Below are 25,254 nucleotides of genomic sequence, written 5' to 3' on the forward strand. Positions count from 1 at the left end.
ACTATCTCTCTCATCTGTTCGCTGCTAAATTTACTATACTGTATTTGCTATTCTACTGCCAGCACACACATTATATTGATATACTGATGGGCGGATATCCTGGCATACTGTGAGCACAGACTCTGAAAGGCTCTGCCATAATTTATTTATGTGATGTGGTGTGTGCATTAATGTGCGTCTGTGGGACTCCTTAGAGACTACACTAGTTGGGCCTGTGATGCTCTCTCTCTCTTGCTCTGTCTCTCTCATACACACACACACACTCACTCACATACACTCACTATCATTCTCTCTCCCCTCCCATTCTTTTTTCTCCAGCTCTGTCATTCTCCTCATATCTATCTCCCTGTCTGTCTCTATCACTGTGTGGGTGTGGTGTGTGTATTCTCGTGGCATCTCTTCCGATGCACTTCCCATACTTCTTAAGAGGCTGGTCTGTCAAAATCCCACTATAACACAGGCCTTCCAACACCACTGTGCTGACTGACTACAGAATGCTAGGGCACATAAAGTATATACATTCATTGACAATATTAGAACGTATCATTATGTACGTACCATAGGAAAGAGAAATGTTCATTTTTGGTTGCATAACATATGTTAAGGCTGATGATGGAAAAACAAACTCACAAAACTTTAAGATAAAAGGTGTTTCCCACAAATAATAATATAAATATGAATATTTTTTACTATTTTCATAATGCAAGACAACAGTACAGGCTATAAGAATAGAATACAAACAAGATATACATATCTGGTAGGGCCAGATGGTTAGTTAAGCACTAATATTAGATTAGGTCGACACAATACTGGGTAACACTTTACTTGAATGGTCCCTTTTAAGGCCTTGTTGATGCGCAACTGACATTCAACTAACATTTAGCTGAATGTCTAATAAATGCAACTCAACCCTATGCTGAATGTAAATGATTAAAAATAGAACATAACCCTACACCTAACCCTAACCTTAACCATTATTGTACCACAGTTGTACTTACCCTGAAATGTGATTGGCTGAGAGGCGTTTTATGAGTGCCATTATCAGCCGGTAATGCACTGTAACCGAAGTTCTCCATGTATTACTCCAACACATACATGAACCTAACAATGATGCAGCGCTTTTACAAGCCAAACAGCGCAGCTACAAACAGAGCTATTTTGGTTACATTCAGCTGAGAATAATTTACTTACATCTTTCAGTTCAATTGCAATACACATGCAGTTGAATGTAGTTGAATGTCAGTTGAGCATCAATGAGGCCATCAAATGGACCATCCATCCCCCATTGTTGTCATTTTAAGACCATTAAATGCCACAGACATAGTGCCATATAGAAAGTATACCCTTTTAAAGACAATCACTCATCATAAATTGGAAAATCACAAATAAACACAAAGAAACAATAGATATCACGATTATTAAATATATTGAATCAGAGTACAAAAAAGTATTATAGCAGTATAATATCAATATTCTTATGGGAGCTATTGAACACATCCATATGTATCCATATGTAGAAAATCTGTGCAGCTGTTTAATCATAGCTGAGTAATGTGATCTATTAAGAGTTAATGTTGTGCACTGTCACACTGTTTTTTCCCCTGAGCTGTTGGATGCAGGGTGTGCCACAGTGTGGAGAGAGAGAGAGAGAGAGAGAGAGAGAGAGAGAGAGAGAGAGAGAGAGAGAGAGAGAGAGAGGCTACAGGGGCTGCTGGAGTGTGTTTGCTGTGGGTGTTTGCTGTGTGTCCCTGCAGCTCCACAGCTCTACACTGAAAACGCACACATAGGAGACACAGGAGGACTGACTGAAGCCTGAGCCTCCATTATTATTATCATCAGGATGATAAGAGCAGCAGCAGCAGGTCCAGCCCTGCACTGAGCAGCAGATTCACCCCTAAACACCATGAGGAACCTCCAGCAGAAGCTGCCTGAGGTGTGAACATCACGACATGCCATCTGAGCATCTCCGGGCTGGGCTGTGTTTCTTCCTGCTTGCCGGGTGAAGGAAGGAGCTGAGGGGGCAGTAGATAGACAGATAAATAAACAGACAGACAGATAGATAGATAGAGAAAGGGTAGAGAGAGAGAGAGAGATAGATGCAGTGCTGGATGGTAAAGAGCGGTTTTAGCTCCAGCTGCGCGGTTCCTCGCTCTTAATTCGGCGGTATCGTTGCTCGGTGGATGCGCGGCGGGCGCTGCGGTGGTCGTGCCGAGGCCTGAGGGAGCGGGAGCCGGGTAGGAGCGCAGTAATGGCGGGTCCGGAGGAGCAGCAGCAGCAGCAGAGAGTGGAGGAGGAGAAGGCGGATCAGATAGAGGATGCAGAGCTCGCCTTTCAGGGCATCAACATGCTGCTCAACAACGGCTTCAAGGAGAGCGACGAGCTCTTCAGGAGATACAGGTAACGTTAATACACAGGCCTGTAATACTGACTGAATTACCACCAAATATATCCAGTGTGTTTACTAATGAAAATACACTGATTTCTCAGAGGATTATGTAACGACCTGCTTAGTGTTAGTGTTACAGTGAATTAAATGTCAAATATCATATATAGCTACACATCCAGCTAACCTAGCTAAATAGCCATAAAGCAACACTGGCAGCAAAACATAACCTAGCTAGTTAGCTAACGTAGGTTAACTTACTAGACATATGTTGGCATGGATACCATTGATTTGGTTTAAATTTCTCTATCTTTATCTCTCTCTCTCTCTCTTTATCCATATTTATGTTTTACTAGTGCCTGAATCAAATCAAAGATATATTTCCAGTCTCTAGCAGATATTATAATCAAGTAACTATATTTAGTGTAATGTCAGATCATCATTCATCTGATACCATTCTTCCAATATATCTACAGTTATGTTTAATGGTAAATTTATAGTTAAAAAAAATATATATATATCTAAATTTACTGAAATTACTGAATCTGTGTTTACTAGTACTAGTTCAGCTAACCTAGCTATAAAGCCCCATTGGCAGCAAAACATAGCTAACATAGGTTAGTAGTCATGTTGACTTAGCTACCATTGATTTACATTACTCTGAATAGATGAAAGATGCACACTGACACCATCTTCTACAGCAAGATGATGATGTAGGTCTTTGGCGCTGGTCTGTGGGTTGACTTTGACTGTTCTCACCATCTTTCGCCTCTGCTTATCTAAGATTTTACTTGGCCTGCTACTTGTGTATGTAGGTGAAGGGTCAATGAGCTTACCAAACAAATGTTACATTTCAGTAAAAATTTCTAAAGGTATTCAAACAAATAAAATGATAAGGGTGCCCAAATTCCACCTGCCTAATTTAGTTTGAAGAATTATTGCACACTTTCTGTAAATCCTATAAACTTGATTTAACTTCTCAAATATTGCTGTGTTTGTCTGCTATATGATATATATATATATATATATATATATATATATATATATATATAAAACTAAAATTGCTGATCCAAACAATCAATGATTTATAAAAGAAAATCATGAAAATAGTCAGGGGTGCCCATAGCACTGTAAATGGAAGAGTTTAATATGGTATGTAGAGGATAAAGAGGTTGTTGTAGTAACCAGTAAAATGCTCATGGTAGATGTAATCTCAGATACCACAGACAAAAGCTCTACATATATATAAAGACATATTGCAAGGACAACAGAGCAAATAGACTAGTCATATGTACCTCATATTTACATGTAATCTCTCTCTCTCATCTTTTTTAAGCCTATAAATATATTTTTATTGTGCCTAGTAGACATTCTCATTTCAGATATCAACTGTGACAATGTTTTGTAATAATATCAACAGATCTATAAAGCCATTCTGACTGGTCATATTGACAGGACAGCATGGCATACAGTCATATACCCCTGTAGTAATATATGATGCCATTTTACTTGTAAAACATCCTTATTAAAGACATTGAAGTTAGTTTATAGAAGTTAAATTCTACAATTAGTGAACATTAATATATATATGAATTGGTTGGTAAGTTCGCCCTGAAGTCCATAGGATAACAGAAATGCTTAAAATTTTGAACCCAGGCAGAGACCAGGTGTTATCACAACATCCATACAATTTATGAATCATACTCTTTGATAAATTTAATGAATCACTTAAATACCAATTCACTAATTTAAAAAATCAATACCAGTTAATGCAAAAAAAAATCCTGAATCTCAAGACCAGCTTTTACTAGTAGCTGCTTTTGGATAGATACTTTATTTGATCTAAGATGGTTTTTTATGGTTGTGGTGGTTGGAAAGCTAATCATGGGATGGACCAGCTTTGACCAAGTTGGTTGTCAAACTGGTCTTATTGGTTGACTAGCTTGGTAGAGCAAGTTGACCAGTGTGGTGGAGTCTGTCATACTGGTGACCAGCATCTATGGTCAGTGATCAGTTGTCTTTATTAATTTTTTTATGGAACAGAATCAGGAAGCCTTGTATGTGGCAGTGAATGTTTAAAAATGCAGCAAAACAGGCACCCATTCAGAATAAGGACTCTTCTGGACATTTTTAAAAACTGAAACTGCAATAAATACAAAGGTGTTTGTCCTGTGAAATGAGCTTGGTCAGCTCTCAGAATGCCCCACAACCCGTGCAGTTTGTTAGGACTGCAGTTTGCAGAATATGACCACTATGCTAACACTATCTATAGTGTTCATTGCAGTCTGTATTTATGATCTAATTTTCTTTGCTACATCGGTGGAGCTGTTTATTTTGAATTTGACCATTTTTACAACCCCATTTTGTGCATGTTTTTTTGTTGGTTTTTGTAATCCTATTACACAGCATACATATATTCATTACTCACTTTCACGAGTTCTGTCATGTTTTCTCTCTGCAGGACCCAAAGTCCACTGATGAGCTTTGGAGCCAGTTTTGTTTCCTTCTTGGTGAGTGTTTCTAATATAACTGCTTTACAGTCAGTGTACTGGTTGGGGTTGATATGTATTCTTTGATCTTTACCTCCCTAAAATCAAGCCTGCATCATAAAGATGACATGAAAAATTGGATAAAGGAAATTATTTTTTAGTTTATTGTATAAAAAAAAAATTTTTATTTTGCTAAAACATTTTTTTTGCTAAGTACAAAATGATGTTTTCGCACCTGTTGTCTCTGATACTGATCAGTTGATGAGTTCCTCAGAGCATTTTTTTCTTCTGTTTGGTTTCTTTTTACACAGGTATAAACCTAAACACAACAATTTGCAAAATAATAAACTACGCGAGCATGTTGTCTCCTCTGATTGGTAAGAGCTGTTTGGCAAATGAGCAAGCAAGTGAATATATCAAGACGATTCTGGGTTCCAGCACGTATATCTGTGCAGGGTGAAGCTGCTTTAACACAGAGCGCTGAAAACTTGCCACTGCATTTTTACACTTTCACAGTGTTTTCACAGAGTGTCGTAGCTGCGAGCAGTGAACGCTGCACAGACCGCATGTGTAAACAACATGGAGCAGCAGGGACGGCATTTGTTAGTAGAAGTATATTATCTGGCTCATATATCAGATTAAACTGTCTTATCAGCAGTTAAGCTCAAGTAAAAAGAAGTATATTTAATAGCTGGGTTAGATCAAGATCAGATCCAGTTCTCACCAAAACTTGTTGGGTGTAGGAAGAGTAGATTACGGCAGAAATTGGGGTCAAACTTGGTGACTTCATTAGATGCGTAAAAAAATAATACTACTGTTACTGATTCCAAATTAGTCGCAGCAAGACATTACAAGACATTTTCACAATACACAGTTCATTACAATATTTTGACATCCAGACAAATTATAAAAACTGCAATTCAAATAGGAGAAGTGTGCTGCACTTCATCTAATTATTAAACAGGACTTTTTATACTTTTTGCAATGAAATGTGCATTTTTTTAAATATCCACACATTAAGCTGAGAAAAGTGTACTGTGTATCATAACCCTACACTTGCTTGTATAATATAAGTTGATATCTTGTGTGTTCAAGCAAGGCCTGATGCCTGGATGCCTAATAAATGGAACATTCCATTTCTGAAAATATTATTACAGTATTACAGCTATGTGTAAATGCATGTACAATTGTGTGTCAAACAGACAGTTTCCATCTATAATAGATAATAATGGTGATTTGCAGTAGGGCTTTATTATATACCGTTAAGCAGAGTCAGAGTTCAGCATTGTTTAATATTGCAATATATAAATTGCAGAATTGTATTTAGAGATTTGCGTTATGACCCTTAAATAATATCACAATATTTCAGACATTTTCGCTGTATCAATATTCTTGTTGATATTAAAAAAAGTATAAAAAATATATATTTGACTTATTTAAAGTAGGGCTGGACAATATGGTACAAATCTATATCTCAATATAGTTCTTAATTTTGGTCAATCTGATACAAATATTATTTCATTATAAAGAGTATAAAAGCCACCACCCTTGGTGGACGTACACTTAGGGTACAGTTAGCATCACATCTCTCAGTTAAGCACATTGTACAACTCTGAGAAAAGGAAATAGCCGAAGTCAAATACTACAATATAGTAAAAGCAAGGCACTCGCTTTATAATATGACCAATGATGTCATTCTTCACCCTCAACAGCAGTTGAGAACTGAGCAGTGAAGATGAGATTAACGTTAATCAGCCGAAAAGGTTCGTTCACCGCCCCGTTACAAGTCATTACATTACATGTCATTCAAAGCAGGTTCGTTTGTTCTCCAACCAATTACACAGATTGATTACATTACAATTCATTCAGAGCAATGATACCAGCTGAGGCACGGAGGAGGTCATGATGTGTTCAGGGCCATCTGTCAGCTCGTTCTCAGACATTCTCAGAGTCGCTACAGTGTTGAACACACACTGTGGATTCTTTCTGCTGTTTGGTTTCATATCTACGCTGGTTTGGTTGTCTCAGACTGAGGTTTAGGTTTGTGTGTGGGCAGTGTGTGGAACAGAAGAATGGAAAGAAGTGATCCCTGTATTTCTGTGGTTCTTAAGAAAGGGCTCTTTGTTGAGACCACACACTGTGAGCGCAATTGTGTTAACTTCCTCTAATCCGATTAGTGCATTTTTTCCCTTGTCTCCTTCCATGTTCCATTTCAACTCTATTAGCCTCGTAATACAGTGTGTGTTTACAAAAGAAATAGAGAGACCTGCTGTTTTTTCTTTAGAAAAATAGTCTTCTTCCACTATTTTCTCCCAATTTAGCTAGTCAATTTTTATATCCCCCATCACAAGCAGGGTGAAGACTAGCATATGCCTCCTTCGATACATGTGAAGTCAGCCACCGCCTATTTTTGAACTGCTGCTGATGCAGCATTGTAGAGTAGCGTCACAGTGCACTCGAAGAAAAGCGCAGTGACTTTGTTCCAATACATCAGCTCACAGATGTTTTGTGCTGATCAACATCACCCTTTGTCGTGATGAGGGGAAAAAGCACCATCTGCCCACCCAGAAAGAATAAGGCCAATTGTGCTCTCTCGGGGCTTTGGCAGCTGATGGCAAGCTGCATGACCGGGATTCAAATCAGCGATCTCCCAATCATAGTGGCAGCGCTTAGCCTGCCCAAAGGATAATAATTTAATAGCAATATTTTATATTGTATGTAATTATAGTATGTGTTTGTTTGCACAGAATGCCATGATGACGTTTGAGGAGGAGAAGATGCAGATGGCTTGTGATGACCTGCGAACCACAGAGAAGCTGTGCGAGAGTGATAACGTTGGCGTCATCGAGACCATCCGTAAAAAGATTAAGAACAGTGTAAGTGTGTGTGCATGTATATGGGTTTATTTATGAGAAGGCAATAAGGAAACCATAGAAGGGCATTCAGAACATACCATGTCATTGAGTCTTTGTGCGTGTGTGTGTGTATGTGTGTGTTGTAGAGAGAGTGAGAGAGAGCATTGCTGCTGCATCATACAGTCATACATAATGTAAACCCACATGGCTGTTAGGGTTGCCAGATCCCACTTTTATTTTTTCCTCTACAGATGGACTCTCAGAGGTCGGGGATGGCGGTAGTGGACCGGCTCCAAAGGCAGATCATTGTGGCTGACTGCCAGGTCTACCTCGCTGTACTCTCCTTCGTCAAACAGGAACTATCAGGTGAGATCCACTCACACGCTGTTCTGACCCTTCCATTGATTTAGCATTAGCCGAGGATGCAGTAGCATAAGGAAGCTTACCTTTAAACCTCTGCTAGGATAGTAGGTCTGATAGGTGGAGGACACCACAGCAACCACTATAACCACTATAAGAATGAAACACCATAATGTGAGCAGATAGATCATGGGCCCTATTTTGTACCCTGTGCAAAACATGCTGCATTGCTAATTTTCCCTTTGCCAACAGTCTATTTTCATATTTTCACACCTTGCGCCTGTGTCGTTTAAATAATAACAGAGTTTAAGAATATATCTACACCAATGTTCAGGTAAATTTCTGGTGTATTGCAATCTTGGCAGCGGAAAACACAGGTGCACCGCTAACTGAAAGCTGCACCGTTGTAATACAAAGTCAGACTGCACGTTTAAAGGGAATGGCAAGTGACACGCTGATTGGTTTATTGCATGTTACAGCCAAAACAATACTTGTTGCCCAAAAAAATACTTTTACTCTTGTTACATTTACATTTTACAGCATTTAGCTGACACCTTTATTCAAAGTGACTTACAAGGTTATTTTTATTACGGAGGAGGGCCAATGTAGTGTTAGAAGTCAAGGAGCCAAGGACTGTTATTGGTGTAACGCAGCATAGTTACCCAAAATGGGAATTGAACCCCAGTCTCTCACATGATGTGCTAGCTCACTAGCAAATAGTGGTGTTATCCACTACGCCACATCAACCACACAATACAATAGCAAAGACACACTGTCATGCCTTAATTTAAGCTCTGTGGTTGAGGGCTCTAAATCTGATTAAAACATAGATGTGCATTGGTGTGCAAATGCACACACACAGCTTGTCCAGTCCCTGTAGAGATTATTGCAAATGGAACAGCGCACTCTGGAGCCGAGAAACACAAACATATTGGCACCATGCTTTCTTGTCAGGTCTTTTTGCTCTGGTCGATTAATTTTCCAGAATTGCTTAAATACCACTTAAATTTTTCAGAAATAGTCATGGTTAATATAATAAAAATAATTCCTCATATCCTGCCTTTCAGCTTACATTAAAGGAGGCTGGATCCTCCGCAAGGCTTGGAAGATGTACAACAAATGCTACAGCGACATCAGCCATCTTCAGGAAGTCTGCCGTCGACGCTCCTCCAGCCAGCAGGGGGACCTTTCCCCTGATCAGGCCAACCACAACACCCCTGAGGCGGAAAGTAGCGGAGGGGTAACGGAGGAGGCCCTGGGTCGCCTGAAGGGGTCAGTCAGCTTCGGCTATGGCCTCTTCCACCTCTGTATCTCTATGGTGCCTCCACACCTGCTGAAGATTGTCAACCTGCTGGGATTCCCCGGAGACCGTCACCAAGGCCTGGCTTCTCTGGCCTACGCCAGCGAGAGCAAAGACATGAAGGCACCTCTGGCTACGTAAGCTCTGTTTTACTAAACCTGTCCTTCTAGAGATGCATGACAATAAAGGGATTATATCAGTACTGCTAAGAATTTACATTTTATAGTTTCAGACCAATAAATCAACACATGATTGGTGATGCATATTGTGTAGTGATGCATAAAATATTTGGTTACTGCCTTATTAGAAATTATCTGTTTCCCAGCTAAAATACACAAGATGTACAGGGCTTTGATAGTAACATTAGCTGAACGTACTTTAGCCTTAGCTTTTTGACTTGATTGTTTACTGAAAGACAGACTTCTATTCTCTGTAAATTATGTGAGTGTATTAGAATTAGAGTAGCTCTACTGAGGTAAATGTATGACTAAAATTGCACTGCTAAGGTGAATGCGCATAAAGCTGGACTCGCCAGAACTCAGCATTGGAGCATTCGAGCATTGAAAATCTGTTCTGTTGAGTGTTAAATCTCTCATTTTATCTGGCAGTCTGATAGATAAATGTAGGTTTGGAGAATGCTATAAAATGTTACCTTTCTGACTAAACTGTGACAATTTTAACCACTTAACAGGCCTGCCGACATTACACCACTAAATTTTAAGGATTTCTATACAAGCATTACATAAAAACGTTAATGTTTGATAAGGAACATTACTGAAAAGCATAATTGTAATTGTAATAGAAATTATATTAAAAAGTAAATCTGCTAATTTCAAAATATAAAAAAAAAATAATAAAATCATAAAACTAGCTCTTTCCTGAACCTTTTTAAATCAATATTTTCCTGAGTACAAATCAAACAGTTCATGTCCTCCAAACCTTTAGTTTTGTTGTTATGTTTGTCTAGTTTTTACGTCTATTTTTAAACATGCAGAATTTGGGTTGATTCCTGTTACTAAACTGGAATTATTAAGTGATTAATTATTAGAGAGTAAACAGGCAGCTTACAGCCTACATGTCCTATAGGAGATTTCAAAGCTCTCACATTTTTAGAATGTAAATAATTTATTTTACTGCAGAAAAAAAGGGTTTTGTATCATGAACACCTATAGCCTGTATTAGAGACATGTTAAGAGAGGCATGTTAAGGAGGTAAGGTTTGGTGGAGGAGGAAATTTAGCTGTAAATGATGATGATGGTGCTCCATTCATTACTTCTTGGATGAATGTGGTGGTGATAGTCGTGTCATGCTGACACCACTAAGCTTTTTCTAGAGAGTAGAGAAGTAAGTTGTTGACAATCTGCTTCTGGATCTCTATTTTACTCTCCACTGGACAACAGATCTCCTGCACCAAAGCTTTTCTGCTTTATGCAAATGTTCTAAAATGTATTTTTTATCAGTATCTTTTTTTTGTTCAGCCCAAGGCTGATATCAGGAGTGCATTTGTTTAGATACAGTAGCTGATGGAGAGATAGGAGCGAGAGCACAGCAGCACAGGATGATTAGCCGAAAAGTGAAAACGCATAATGACTGTAAATTAGTTTACAAGGTTTAAGAATACCTGATGCAAATGATGCAGCTGAAGATAAGCTGAAAATACTTCAGATGATGCAAATGAAGTTACAGATCAGAGGCACAGCACAGCATTCATCCCTGGTTATGTAATTCTGCTGGCTGAGTGACTGCTTGCCTAACATTTAGAAATAAAGCGACGCCCTCAGTTTCCCATATACACTGAACTCAGAGTGCTTCTAGGTTTTATATGTGTTTCATGCTTGTTTTCCATTACTAAAGTGTGTGTTTGTGTGTGTGTGTGTTCTACATTTAGACATGAAAGCACGGTTATGTAAGGTATTGATACTGATGGGGGTCAAACTAACATACACGGTGTTGTTCTACACAGTCAATTACACTGCACATTAAACTAATGGAAACAAACTGAACACTCACATTTTATGAGTGCAATTCTGTATAATGATTCCAGTCTTCATTTTGTGTGTGTAATATGAATAGTCATTCCGTTTCTACAACACAATAATAAGAAATTCAGCTGAACAGATATGCCCAGCTTATTTTCATTCTTCAGCCACAGGGGTGCTTGGTTCCAAGTGGCTTCATTGCCAAAAGCTGACAGCTTGTGACTCGATGATCTAAGAATAGATCTGAATTTAAGCGTGCTTAATCCAGTGTCTCATGGCACTGGGACAAAACCCATTGGAACTTGGTCTTGGAATGGAGACCATTTTCTGCCTAATATCAGCCGCAGAGGCAGAATTTAAAATTTACACCCCATTTAAAATGTAAAACATTAAAATGTACCACATCAGCACAAGTGTGGTTTTGGTAATGGCACTATTAGAAGCATTAATGACAATTAAAGCAGCATTATGTAGCAATTGTATCTTAACATATCAGCTTAAAGGAGAACTCCGGTGTGAAATGGACTTTGGGTGTATTAAAACGTGATAAAATGTATTTTCTGAGATCCAGTATTTTTGCACCATTGCACTTTTTCATAAACACCTAGTGATATGGGGCATATTGTGCCCCTGCTCATAAATTGCTTTTTCCACCATTATTCAAGCTCAAAGTAGCTCCACACTTCATTGGTAGAATCCGGAGAGCCCTGACATTTAAAATGAGACATTTAGAACACAAACAAATATGTAGGATAGTTGAGCAGATTATTGCAAAAATAATTTCTTGTAAATGCATGAATTCTTTTTTTTTCGTGAAAATATCTGGTTACTGTTAATATTAGAATGCAAAAACCAACAACAAATTGCATAAACATTGCTCAAAATGTTTTACTATTCGCACTCGACGGTTGACTTATTGCGACTTATATTTAAGATGGCGGCGCCCAAAGATTTACCTACATTATGGGATGTAAACAGTGGCTTTTAATAAACTTCTTGTGCCGTTTGTGCCCTAAATGCCTCGTTTTAAATGTCAGGGCTCACTTTAAATTTTAACCAATAAGAGCCCAGACTCATTTCTGAATATTGATACTAATTTCAGAATACACATAAGATAAGTGAGCAGCTCAATCGTATTATTCTTGCTGCAGGCAGATGCCTAAATATTTTTAGGTTAGAATTCTGTTGTAACGTAAATCAGAATATATATTTTTTCTAGAAATCAGGTCAGAACTAGTTTACATTCTACAACTATCGGTGGAGCCCGGAAGCAAAAAATACCATTTTTTTTTTAAATGCAGCATTAAAATTGTCAAATACCAATCCATCACCCAGACTTCTACAATAGGTGGCCATACCTCCACTGAAACATTTTCTTTCTTTCTCTCTCTCTCTCTCTCTCTCTCTGCCTCTCTGCATGCCCTCAGGCTGGCCCTCCTGTGGTACCACACTGTAGTCCAGCCATTCTTCGCCCTGGATGGCTCTGACTCCAGGGCTGGGCTTTTGGAAGCCAAGGCCATCCTGCAGAAGAAAGCAGTGATCTACCCCAACTCATCTCTCTTTATCTTCTTCAGAGGACGTGTGCAGAGGTTAGAGGTGGGTATAGGTAGTTAATGCTATATGTGACATAAACTAATTGGGAGTAATTAGAAGCAACTGAGCTCTCCATGCTTTACTTACATGTGTATTTTTAAGCAGGTTCTGCTAGTTTGGCAAAAAAAAACAAAAAAAAAACATCCGGTGAATATATTTAACTTGAAGCAGAGGCTGCAAAAGCTAATTACAGCTTCCCGTCAAAGAGGAATTAAGAAATGAACAATAATAATTAATTGCTGCACCAGCTGATTTTTGTAGCTCCACCCTATGGAACTAGGGTGCTAGTAGGTTGTTCATGAAGCCGTGTTATATATTTATTGTTTAGTGGTAAAAGTCATTGTGGTTTCCAAATCTGTACTTGAGGACCCTTAGTCCTGCCAATTTTAGTAGTAAGATTATGGTGTGTTGAAAATAACACCAAGAGATGTGCAATAATAACAATAAACCTCTTTACGGATCAATGTACTGTATGTGAAGAGTGCGTACTTGGAGCTGCACAACCCTACATAAAACCCCCTTTGTGTAAAATGTAAATAAATGTAATAAAAAACAGGATGCAATGGTTTGCACACATCATAGACACACGTATATATATATATATATATATATATATATATATATATATATATATATATATATATATATATATATATATATATATATATATATATATACACACACGAGATATATATATTAATATGTAAAAATACATACTACATTTTAAAACAGTAAGTCATTTAGCACTTGATGGCAGCAGTGGAACTCATTTTGAACTACTCTTGATAACCTCTTCCCACTTCACTAATGAGCCCATTTCTCTTGTAGTGCCAGATCAACAGTGCACTGACATCCTTCAATGATGCTCTGGAGTTTGCCTCAGACCAAAGAGAGATTCAACACGTGTGTCTATATGAGATCGGTAAGATTCATCTCCAACACAATTATTATTTATATACATATGAAGCATTTTGGGATTATATATGTATTCAGATTCAGATTGTAAAGTGTTCTGCTTTAGGTTGGTGCAGCATGATTGAGATGAATTTTGAAGATGCATACAAGGCTTTTGAAAGGCTGAAGAATGAGTCCAGATGGTCACAGTGTTACTATGCTTACCTAACTGGAAGTAAGTTCATACATCAAGCTGTTTCTTCAGTCATTGAGCAAAATGGAAGGATCTGTACATTTTGTTATTGTAGATTCTCTACCCTCTTAGATGGTCTACAAGCTAGACAATCATAATGACCAAACTTGTCTATGCTGGTTAAGAGCACTTCCCATCTAGCTTACCAGTATAGGATATGTTATTGCCTAGATGACCAGCTGTTTAACCACCTTGGTTATAAAAGGTGTCAAAGACCAGTTTAGACCATCTGAATTGTAGATTTAACTATTATAAACAACATACCACACATACATTTTTCTCTTTCCTGTCTAGTTGTCTGCCTTGGGATTTGATATCCCCAGTTACAATCATCTTTAATACAACTCGTCTTTCTGGAATAATTGAATCATATTAATTTATTATATTTATATGTTTAAATCTTCACGGGATTAGCATATTAGAATATTTTATTGGCAAATTACTGACATTTATTAATACTGTAGAATATAACAGTATCAATACAATTGAGTCATGTCAATTTTATGTAATAAATGCTATATATTTTTGAAAATGTGTGTCTTAATGCTTTGTAATGTATGTTCTTTTATTTTATGTATAAACAGTATGTCAGGGTGCATCTGGAGACCTAGAGGGGGCGAAAGGAATTTTCAGAGATGTTCATAAGCTCTTCAAACGCAAGAACAATCAGATCGAGCAGTTTGCCTTCAAGAGGGTAAGTCTGCATTTGTTAGTCTACAGTAGTCTAAAGTTTAAAGGACATTAAGGATTATATTTTCTGTAGTAAATAAAAACATTATCAGTATGTATGATCAGATATTAAGGAAACATTTTCTTGAGTTTAATCACTGGCAGCTTTTGCCAGCAGAGCTTCAGCCAATATTTTTTTTATTTAAAACTATCTACCCACTGCAAGCCCCCCCTAGTCCAATTTTCACACTCAGAGATGCCAGGTATAGATGACAGCATGCAAACACTGTTACAGCCATGGTAGCAGGCAAGCTGGCTATTTTCCTGCTAAACATTCAACAGGTAATCACTGAGCTTCAGTTAGGTTGCTAATCATAGCTGTGTAATAGACTGGTATTTTAGGCACTGCAAGCGGATATATTCACTGATCAGATACAGAGTAAGACTCGTCTTCTCCTGCCACTGTGTATCAATCTGGCAACATGCATGAGCTTTGCATCTGGGGAGGAGCAGGAGGGGCAGAAAACTCTCTCCAGTGTTTGAAAATTGGACTTCTGTTGCCAAATCACACACTCCCTCGGACTTATTACTGATTGTTCCATTAAGGCAGATCTTCTTGTTTAAGTTACCTCTCTTTGGTGCCCTTCTTGACTTTGTAGGCTGAGCGGCTGAGGAAGATATCTGCCTCACAGGAGCTTTGTATTCTGGGAGTTGTGGAGGTGCTGTACCTGTGGAAGGCCCTTCAGAACTGCTCGTCCTCCAAACTCCAACTTATGAGCCAAGGTAGACTATTTTTTTTTTTTTTTTGTGAACACTCCTTTTAATAATCGCATTCAGCTACTTCTTTTATTTCTAGGGTAGAACTGCCATTTGAAAAATATGACTTAAAATAAAGAAATAAATTAGTTGTGGTTCAGTAGAAATTTTTTATTTTTTGACCTGTTCACTTATTCACCCAAACACAGACATTGTTGTTTTTTTGTTTTTTTTTGCCATTTTCATCTCATTTATTTTGAATATTCTGTCAGTCCCTACTATAAAGTATACAATATGTGGTCCCTGCAATTGTGTCTGGGCATAATACGAGGCAGCTGGGCCTATTGTGAGTACACCCTGATATTATGATGACTCTTTTTTCTCTTCTGCTCTTCTTTCTTCTCTTAGTGCTGCAGGGTCTGGATGACCCGTCTTGCCAGGGCTTAAAACACCTGCTTCTCGGTGCTATTCAGAAATGTCTTGGAAACATTAAGGATGCCGTTCAGGTTTGTTAAAGACGTAATGATGTGTGGTCAGCACAGCTTCAGAACATCTTAGCTCACTGCAGAAGTTTTTTTTTTTTTTTCAAATAATCCTGAAGGAGCTGGATTTTTTTCACCAGAGCTGGTTGTGTAACATAATTTGCAAAGAGGTTTACTATTTATAATTTGTATGGAATTATTTATTTTTGTAATAACCTTACTAATATAACTGTGAGACTCCGTACCGTAGACTACCGTACACCCTGCATATTTTTTTTTCTCTTCAAAGGCTCATACTGGAGTATAATTATCCCACAGTTATTACTGCCAGAGTGTGTACACTACGCATAAAGCAGATTCATGCTGGATACAAATCTATACATACTGCAGATTCATACTGGATTAAAATCACTCCAACATTATTACTGTGACTGCATACCGTACACACACTGAATGTTCACAAATTCATACTGGATTGTTATACTCATACCTCAGTTTATACTGCCAGACTGTGTACATTACACATACTGCAAATTCATACTGGATTAAAATCGCTCCACACATTATAACTGTGACTGCACACTGTACACATACTGCAAGTTTACAAATTCATACTGGATTGTTATACTTATACCTCAGTTTATACTGCCAGACTGTGTAAATTACACATACTGCAAATTCATACTGGATTAACATCACTCCAATATTATAACTGTGACTGCACACTGTACACATACTGCAAGTTCACAGATGCTGGATTTTAAAAAAATGTGCAGTTGTTACTATCAGACTTTATAAACTACATAAAGAAGAGTGATACTGGTTTAATTGTTGAAGACCATACCAAACACTGCAGATTCATACTGGATTTGAATCACTCCATAGTTATTACTTTTCCACTGTAAAAACTACATTCTGCATTTTTTAAAAACAGTCAAATGTTAAACATACACTACATATTTAATATATAATTATATATTTAATATATTTAAAAATAATTTGTGATTGTCAGACACTGTGCAAATTCATACTGGACTAATGCTATGTCATCTACAGTCTTGTCAGATGGCAGTCAGGGATGAACTGGGCCGACAGACCAACTCGTACGTGCAGCCGTATTCCTGCTATGAGCTGGGATGTGTGTTATTGGCAAAACCTGAGGTAATGTTCAGACACAATAGATTATCAAATGTATTTTGTTTATGGCTGTTATTAAATTTTTCTGGAACATATATGAGCTCAAAGGTGTTTAATGAATGTATTAGTGGTTGCTAGATGCTACATACAGTAGCATCCAGTACACTGTGTAGTAAAATGCTGGATAGAAACTCAGAAAGTCAGCTGTTTAGTCCCTGAATTCAGATTAAAATAACTAAGAGAAAGGTAATCCCTGGGATTTAGCATGATATCTATCACTTCCTTGATTACCCAGAAGCCCTTCTATATTTAGACTGAGGATTTTTAATCAGGGCTTACGTCTCATAGGGATTAAATGATTGATGTATTATTGATTAATCTATTTACTCTACAAAGAAATGTCATGCAATTTAGGATATCATTTTGACATGCAGAAGATGAACTGGTCCCCTGCCAAAAAAGCATAGCATTCATTTGCAGCTACTGCATTACTATACAAAATCTGCTGTGTATAAAGTAATGTCAACAATTTTTTGTGTTTTATGTTTGTAGACTGTGAGTAAAGGGAGATCATTACTGCTTCAGGCAAAGGTAAGTGATGTGTATTTTATGATCTAGAACTGTTTCTTTATAAGCATATACTGTAAATGTGGACTGTTGCATTTCAAAACTTCAGTCTAAAGATTCAATCAAAACCAGCTGCAAAACCAGTGGATAGTGCTTCACAGTACAGATAGATAATGACCCAAAACAAACTACAAAAGCCCACCAGTATCAACGGGTCTCCTGATTACTTAGCATGCAACAGCTTGCATAGGCAGGGCTCAGGAAGCAGTGCTTAGCATAGAAAGCACCCAGTCAGAGACCTTCTACTTCCTGCATTGTCATTGTGACTATTTATTACAGACAGACCCTCTAGAGTGAGCCACGCTGTAGCCAGGTTTAGATCAGGGAAAGTGTGATTTATTATCATAAAATTCTTTTTTTTTTTTTTTTTTTTTTTTAACCCATTTTCACCCCCAATTAACACAGCCAATTACCCAACCCACTCATTAGGACTCCCACCTTTTACTAGTGATGCCCCAACACCAGGAGGGTGAAGACTACTAGCACATGCCTCCTCCGATAGTCAGCCACCGCCTCCTTTTGAACTGCTGCTGATGCAGCATTGCTGAGTAGCATCACAGTGCGCTTGGAGGAAAGCGCATCGACTCAGTTCCGATACATCAGCTCACAGACGCCTCATGCTGATCGGCATCACACTTTGGAGTGATGTGGGGAAAGAGTGCAATAATCAATTGTGCTCTCTCAGGGCTCTGGTAGCCAATGGCAAGCTACATGAACAGGATTCGAACCGGCGATCTCCTGATCATAGTGGCGGCGCTTAAAATCCTTTTTTTTCTACTCGCACTGTAAGGCAGAGAAATAAAATGTACCTACACTTTACACAAGCATTTCTGGACAAGCTGAAAGATGCAAAAGCGGCATCTGAAGTGAAAGAATCACATGGACAGAGGCAGTGGAGTAATATTAAAAGATTTTACACAAATATTAATGTTGTACAGAGTTATTTAGTGTTTTGCAGTTCCAGGAAGCACTTTCCTGCCTAGATACTCTTCCTGTCACAGTCAGTAGAGCACTACAATGATTTTCAAGCTGCTATTTTTCATGGAAGACTGAAAAATGAAGCAGAAATTGCGTTAAACAAGCATTTAAAGAGCAGAACCACAGCATTTGTTGAGTTGTTTGGATTACAGGCTTTAGACCAGGGGTGTCCAAACGTTTCCTGTTGGGGGCCAGAAGGAGAAATATCTGTGCAGTCACGGGCCACAGATTCTAATTGTAATAAAACAAATAATGAAATATACTACTTATAGTACCTTTTTTGAGTACTATCATTTACATATCATTTTACTTGAGTTACTATCTTTATCGATCTTGGACAGTGTTGTGTAAACTAAGATTTTTCAAATTGATGTTTCGTAAGTCGTATTTCAAAATGTCTATTAACATTATACTTCTTCATTATGTCAACTGATTCCTGACAAGTTAAACATACACACTTCCCTCTGAACTAAATTTTACTAACACGTCTGAAATCTTCTGCATTCGCTGTCTATTTTCAGGAACGTGTAGGCATAATGAAGGAAGGAAAGGAGATGAGGAGCGTTTTAAATTGGGTTGTGATGCGCTGTTGAGCTGTAATAGAGAGGATAGTGTCTCTTTTGCTGCCACACTGGGTTCTGTACTACGTATCGCTAGTTGCGAAACAAGGCAACAAGCACAAATACAGTCATATGAAAAAGTTTGGGCACCCCTAATAATCTTAATCATTTTTAGTTCTAAATATTTGGGTGTTTGTAACAGCCATTTCAGTTTGATATATCTAATAACTGATGGACACAGTAATTTTTCAGGATTGAAATGAGGTTTATTGTACCAGAAAATGTGCAATATGCATTAAACCAAAATTTGACCGGTGCAAAAGTATGGGCACCCTTATCATTTTATTGATTTGAATAATCCTAACTACTTTTTACTGACTTACTGAAGCACAAAATTGGTTTGGTAACCTCATTGAGCTTAGAACTTCATAGCCAGATGTATCCAATCATGAGAAAATGTATTTAAGGTGGCCAATTGCAAGTTGTTCTTCTATTTGAATCTCCTCTGAAGAGTGGCATCATGGGCTCATCAAAACAACTCTCAAATGATCTAAAAACAAAGATTGTTCAACATAGTTGTTTTGGGGAAGGATACAAAAAGTTGTCTCAGAGATTTAACCTGTCAGTTTCCACTGTGAGGAACATAGTAAGGAAATGGAAGACCACAGGGACTGTTCTTGTTAAGCCCAGAAGTGGCAGGACAAGAAAAATATCAGAAAGGCAGAGAAGAAGAATGGTGAGAACAGTCAAGGACAATCCACAGACCACCTCCAAAGAGCTGCAGCATCATCTTGCTGCAGATGGTGTCACTGTGCATCGGTCAACAATACAGCACACTTTGCACAAGGAGAAGCTGTATGGGGTGCCCAAACTTTTTCATATGACAGTATGTGTAATGCTAAAATTGTAGAGTTTTAACTTCTGAGCATGTGTGTGCTTGCAGGAGAACTATGCAGGATACGACTTTGAGAACAGACTGCATGTGCGAATCCACGCAGCCCTGGCCTCCCTGAAGGACGTGGTCCCCCAGTAACCCTGCCGAGCCCAGGACACGCATTGTAAAGTGACCACTCCTGTCTAGCACTTTTAAAGATGCAAGCCATTGGAAACAACAGTGTATTTCTCTCACTTGGTTCTTCATGTTTGGATGAACAAAAAGAAGGACACTTCAGTTTTGAAGAACTGACGTTGAAACCCTGTAGTGTTTATTTTCGTCATTGCTCATTGCTCAGAGTGACTCACATAACAGTAGCTGTTAAGTTGTTTAGTATTCGTCATTACGTGGTAGACTGTGCCTAAAGATGTAGAAAAATTTTGGTTAATTTTGAACAAGTTCTGTTTTGAGATGAATTAAACCCATCAGCACGCCCATTAACGTTTTCATTATCTTATCTTAACAGCTTTAAATCCCATATTTAAATATAACACACTGTTGGAAAGAGTCAGAAAGATTAGTTTGGTCAGTCTTCAATTATCACAAAGCTTCTCAGAATAGGAGTTCTTTATTAGGTTCTGGTGTTTTCTGTAAAATCAGTGCAGAGAATCTGAGATCAGAAGAAAAGTAAAGGATTTACTTCCTAGATCTGCACTGCTGATACAAGAGGCTTCATTGATACAGAATTCTTTAAAAATGAGAAAGATACCAAGTGTCCACACAGGATCTGACTAACTAATAAGAAATCCTACTCAAAATAACTGTATTTCTACAGAAAAAGGCACATTTCTTTCTCTGAATTCTCAGTATTCTGTTCCACCCATGACTGGTTTATCATCATCAATCAAACAGCAGATCAATAGCCCTGATCTCTGATCTAAAACCACCTTTAAGACAGTTGTTTTATCAATTGGACCATCTGAAAGGTCAGGGCAGGCTGGACACTTGCTTACAGTGTTTATGGCTTGATATGTCGTAATTTATTTAGAAAAATAAAACACTTTTCATCACTTTTTCGCAATTTGGCTTTAACCATGTATGACTTTGCACCTTGTATTAGTGTAAAAAGCTTTTTGCGATATTTGGGTCTTTTTTCTAATTTTAGACTTTTTCTAATTTTGCCAAAATTGAATGGCTGGAAAACCCTTAAAAAAATGGAGAAAACCCAGGCAACACTTAACTGTTCTAAAATTGTGTTCTATTCTATCCTCTAGCATAGCATCAATTAGCATTAGCATCAATTAAGATTAGTCTACTGGTTTAAAAAGATGTATAAAGTGTTGTCTAATCACTTACTTGCACTGTTCCGAAGCTGGCGGTCTGACACTACCTCAGTTATGGCAGTGTAGATGAGGGTGAATGTGATTCTGATTTTTTTTGGGGGGATAGTGATTATTTTGCCTTGTTTAGCAATACTAGCAGCACTGATATAATTACAAGTAAACAAGAAAATCAGATTGCTTGACTTAAGATGTGACCTTTATAATGAACCCGATATCTTATTCAGACTATTGGCCATTTTTGAATTATTCTGCATGGAATCACAGCTTTAAAACTTAGCACTATTTTCTGGAGACTCCACTGCAGGTAAAACACATCACACCGATGGTTCTTTAAGTCAAGTATGTTGTGAGGTGGGGCCTTCATGAGCATCAGTGACCCTGTCAGCAGTTTAGCTAGTATCATTTATATAAGGCGCATCAAATTATAAAGCTTACTGTCAATGAACGTCTATTTTCATACATAAGGCGCACCTGATTATAAGGCGCATTATAAGACACTAGTAAGGAACAGGGGTGACGCCATGTTGTCTTCTAATTCAGCGGGTCCTGCTGCTGGGTGATGAGACCTGTAAAGCTAAGATAAGTAAACAAAATTCTTAAAAAAATAAAAAATTAAATATACACAGATTTCTCTCCTGAAAACTGTTTATTTGGGTGAGTAAAGCACTTACGTTTATTTACAGTAAGCTTAGATGTCCAGATTTCCACTAAGGCTGGGTGGAGCAGCATTAGCATAAGTGGCTAACCAGTGCGGTTAGTGCTAGTTAATGCCGCCTGACAGCGCTACACTGAGGAAGCATAAGTGTTCCGGTAAGTCAGGGTGCTATCAGCTAACGGTTTGTCCCACGTAGCTTGTTTAAACACGGTAGCTACAGCACGCAGGCTACAGTCCGATATACTCGGCTTTGAATGGCAAAAGCACTTAGTGCAATTAGCGGCTAATGCTAATGCTGCTCCAGCAGTGCTTGCCAGGGTTAGCAGCAGGCTACAGGCCGATAATACTGACCTCTGAACGGCAAAAAGTGGCTTTACTCCTCCTTATAACATAACTGGTAGAATTCATACATAGGAAAACACCAGATTATAAAACGCACTGACGATTTTTGGGAAAATTATGGGATTTTAAGTGTGCCTTGTAGTGCAAAAAATACGATACATACCAGAAACACCCCACAAGACCTGTTTGATTTTGATTGTCTAGACATCTCTTTGAGAAGATTCTTACCTTTGTCCTTTTCCTTGCTTCAGCACATCAACTTTTAAGAACTGACTGTTTACTTGCTGCCTAATATATATCCTAATATATAGCTAAATATATATATTTGGATATATTTGAGTTCTGAATTAGAGTTAAAGATAAAATCTGCTTAAACTTAGATCTCCAGGTTAAAAATATGATCCCATTATCACTTTTTCCATCTTTTCCATTCACAACACTATTCACTTAAACACAAATATGTATATTTGCTTTTTTAGGCTTTGCATTTTGACCATGCCATTGAAAATAAAACACACATGAAGCAGGGTTGAATTTCATTGCCCATGATATGCACTTTGAAGTAAGTAAGACTCCCTTTCTCGATTCACATTGGTAAATTAACCCATTATAAGACTTTTCAGATCCTGTGGAAAATAACTCAGCATCTCACAGTTCAGTTCAACCGATTATTGGTGTATTCGTTAAACGGTCAATGCTCAGCCATTGTATGATGTTGTACGATGAATAGAAGATAATATTTGCATTTGCAGCTAACAGTGTGTATCCTGAGGTCACAGCAGGTCGGTGCTGGCTCAGATTGTACTGTGAGTGGGTGGTGTTCCTGCCAGTTGTCCCCAGCCATACTTAACTTATTAATACCTGTGTTCTGAATACCTGTGTACATTGTGACCATCTGATTAGTAACCTGTACATATATACCTTTGAATCTACCCCAGAATCTGAGACCCTACGTGTAGGGTCCAGAACTAAGCCAGCTATTGTGCCACAGGCATACGTTCCACCTATGACTCTGCCATCTTCTCCACCAGTCTTCTAGATTTACAACATATTTCTGAACGCTCTTGTAAAAATGCTTATTTTGGAACATTTTTGCAAAAATAGATCCGTTACTGAAAATGAACAGACTACGAAAAACCCAGCAATACCAGTTCTGGACCATAGATGCAGTAGAAGGCTCAGATTTTGGGGCTTTGTCCATGCAGCTACAGTACGAGTTGTCTTCACACTCAGGGGGTTGACATGGTTGCCATCAGATTGAAGGAACTGATCAGTATCGCAGGAACTGGCTTTCCTGTCTGTAGTGTTTTCTTCCTCGAACTGGACAAAATGTAAAAAATAAAATTAAAACAAATGCAAGTGTTTGTGTCCGTTTTTCCACCTTGTTTCTATTAGTAGACCAGTTAATTTGTAATAAAACAACATGAAGAAAAGATAATTTTTTGAGAACCTGGCCCTCTCAAGTAAACATGTCAACATCCAAACTAGAGCAGTGTATATAAAAAGTAGATAGGTAGTCACAGGTAGTTTAAGAGATGAGTACTGATCTTTAAAACATTTCAACTAAAGAAAGTCTAAACTTAAAACAAACGAAAAAGAAAATCTAGTATGAAAAAGTATAGATCTGAGATCTGGGCTCTGTACAGAAACTCTCAAGGAAAAAATATCATTGTCCCTGTCAGAATTAGTTTACCATCATTATTCTAAAGCTAATATTTTAAGGTACAATTGTAAATGCAGGACTATTCTAATTTCCAACACTTAAACATGATGAGTTTCTTTGATTTGACCAAATTGAAAATCTCTGGAATATAATCAAGAGAAAGATGGATGATCACAAGCCATCAAACCAAGCTGAACCACTTAAATTTTTGGAGTGGCTTAAAGTCATCCAAAAGCAGTGTGTAAGACTGGTGAAGGAGTACATGCCAAGATGCATGAAAACTGGGATTAAAAACCAGGGTTATCGCACCCTGAGTTCCAGGTGTCTATTAGGAAGAGACTGTCTGACAATGCATCAGTTTTTACCACAGAACTGGTGGCTATTCTGCTAGCACTGCAGTGGGCTGAGGATGTTTGTCCAATTAATATTGTCATCTGTTCTGATTCATTAGCTGCTCTACACAGTCTCTGAACTGGGCGGTTTTCTTGTAGGCCAGATTTAATTCTGGAATTTTTTCAGACACTGTTTTGGCTCAGAATGCAGTGAGTCTGTGTTCAATGTTTGTGGGTTCCAGCCCAAGTTGGAGTAGAGGCGAATGAAATGGTCGATGTGCTGGCTAAACAGTGCTTGAGACATCAAGACTGTGATTTTATCATACCCCTGAGTAAAGCAGAGGCAAAGGTGCTTATTAAGATGCATGTGCGTGCCCTCTGGCAGAGTGAGTGGAAACAGGGGACAAAAGGCAGACATCTTTTTTAACATTCAGCCTACAGCAGGTTCAAGTTCTGTTGAGGGGTATGGTCGGAGGTCTGAAGTAGTGACTACTCGACTTCGCATAGGTCACACATCACACTGAACTCTTCATTACTTCTTATTCACAAACATGACGCAGGGTTTTGTCGGTATGCGCACATAGGAGACACCAGAACACATACAATTACACTGTTTGAAACATTCTGCACAAATTTTGTTTAATACACTAAAAACAAAGGGTCACAAAGATATTTCTTTAAAGGGTTTGCTGTCCTGTGGCTCTGGAATGGGTTAAGTACACAATCAGGT

General features: G+C 38.1%; 1 protein-coding gene across 1 annotated transcript; it reads left to right on the forward strand.

Moving 5' to 3' along the window:
• Positions 1-1,690: 1,690 nt before the first annotated feature.
• Positions 1,691-23,883, forward strand: ttc39c (tetratricopeptide repeat domain 39C). The gene is made up of 14 exons (XM_007240097.4): positions 1,691-2,397; positions 4,845-4,893; positions 7,620-7,748; positions 7,979-8,093; positions 9,155-9,524; positions 12,794-12,962; positions 13,788-13,881; positions 13,981-14,088; positions 14,691-14,800; positions 15,435-15,558; positions 15,940-16,037; positions 17,070-17,174; positions 17,703-17,741; positions 20,259-23,883. Exons 1-14 carry the CDS (start codon positions 2,249-2,251, stop codon positions 20,346-20,348), a joined length of 1,749 nt encoding a protein of 582 aa, XP_007240159.3. The 5' UTR covers positions 1,691-2,248; the 3' UTR covers positions 20,349-23,883.
• The last annotated feature ends 1,371 nt before the right edge of the window (positions 23,884-25,254 follow it).

The sequence above is a fragment of the Astyanax mexicanus genome, chromosome 16 (genome assembly GCF_023375975.1).
Source record: "Astyanax mexicanus isolate ESR-SI-001 chromosome 16, AstMex3_surface, whole genome shotgun sequence".
Taxonomy (NCBI): domain Eukaryota; kingdom Metazoa; phylum Chordata; class Actinopteri; order Characiformes; family Acestrorhamphidae; genus Astyanax; species Astyanax mexicanus.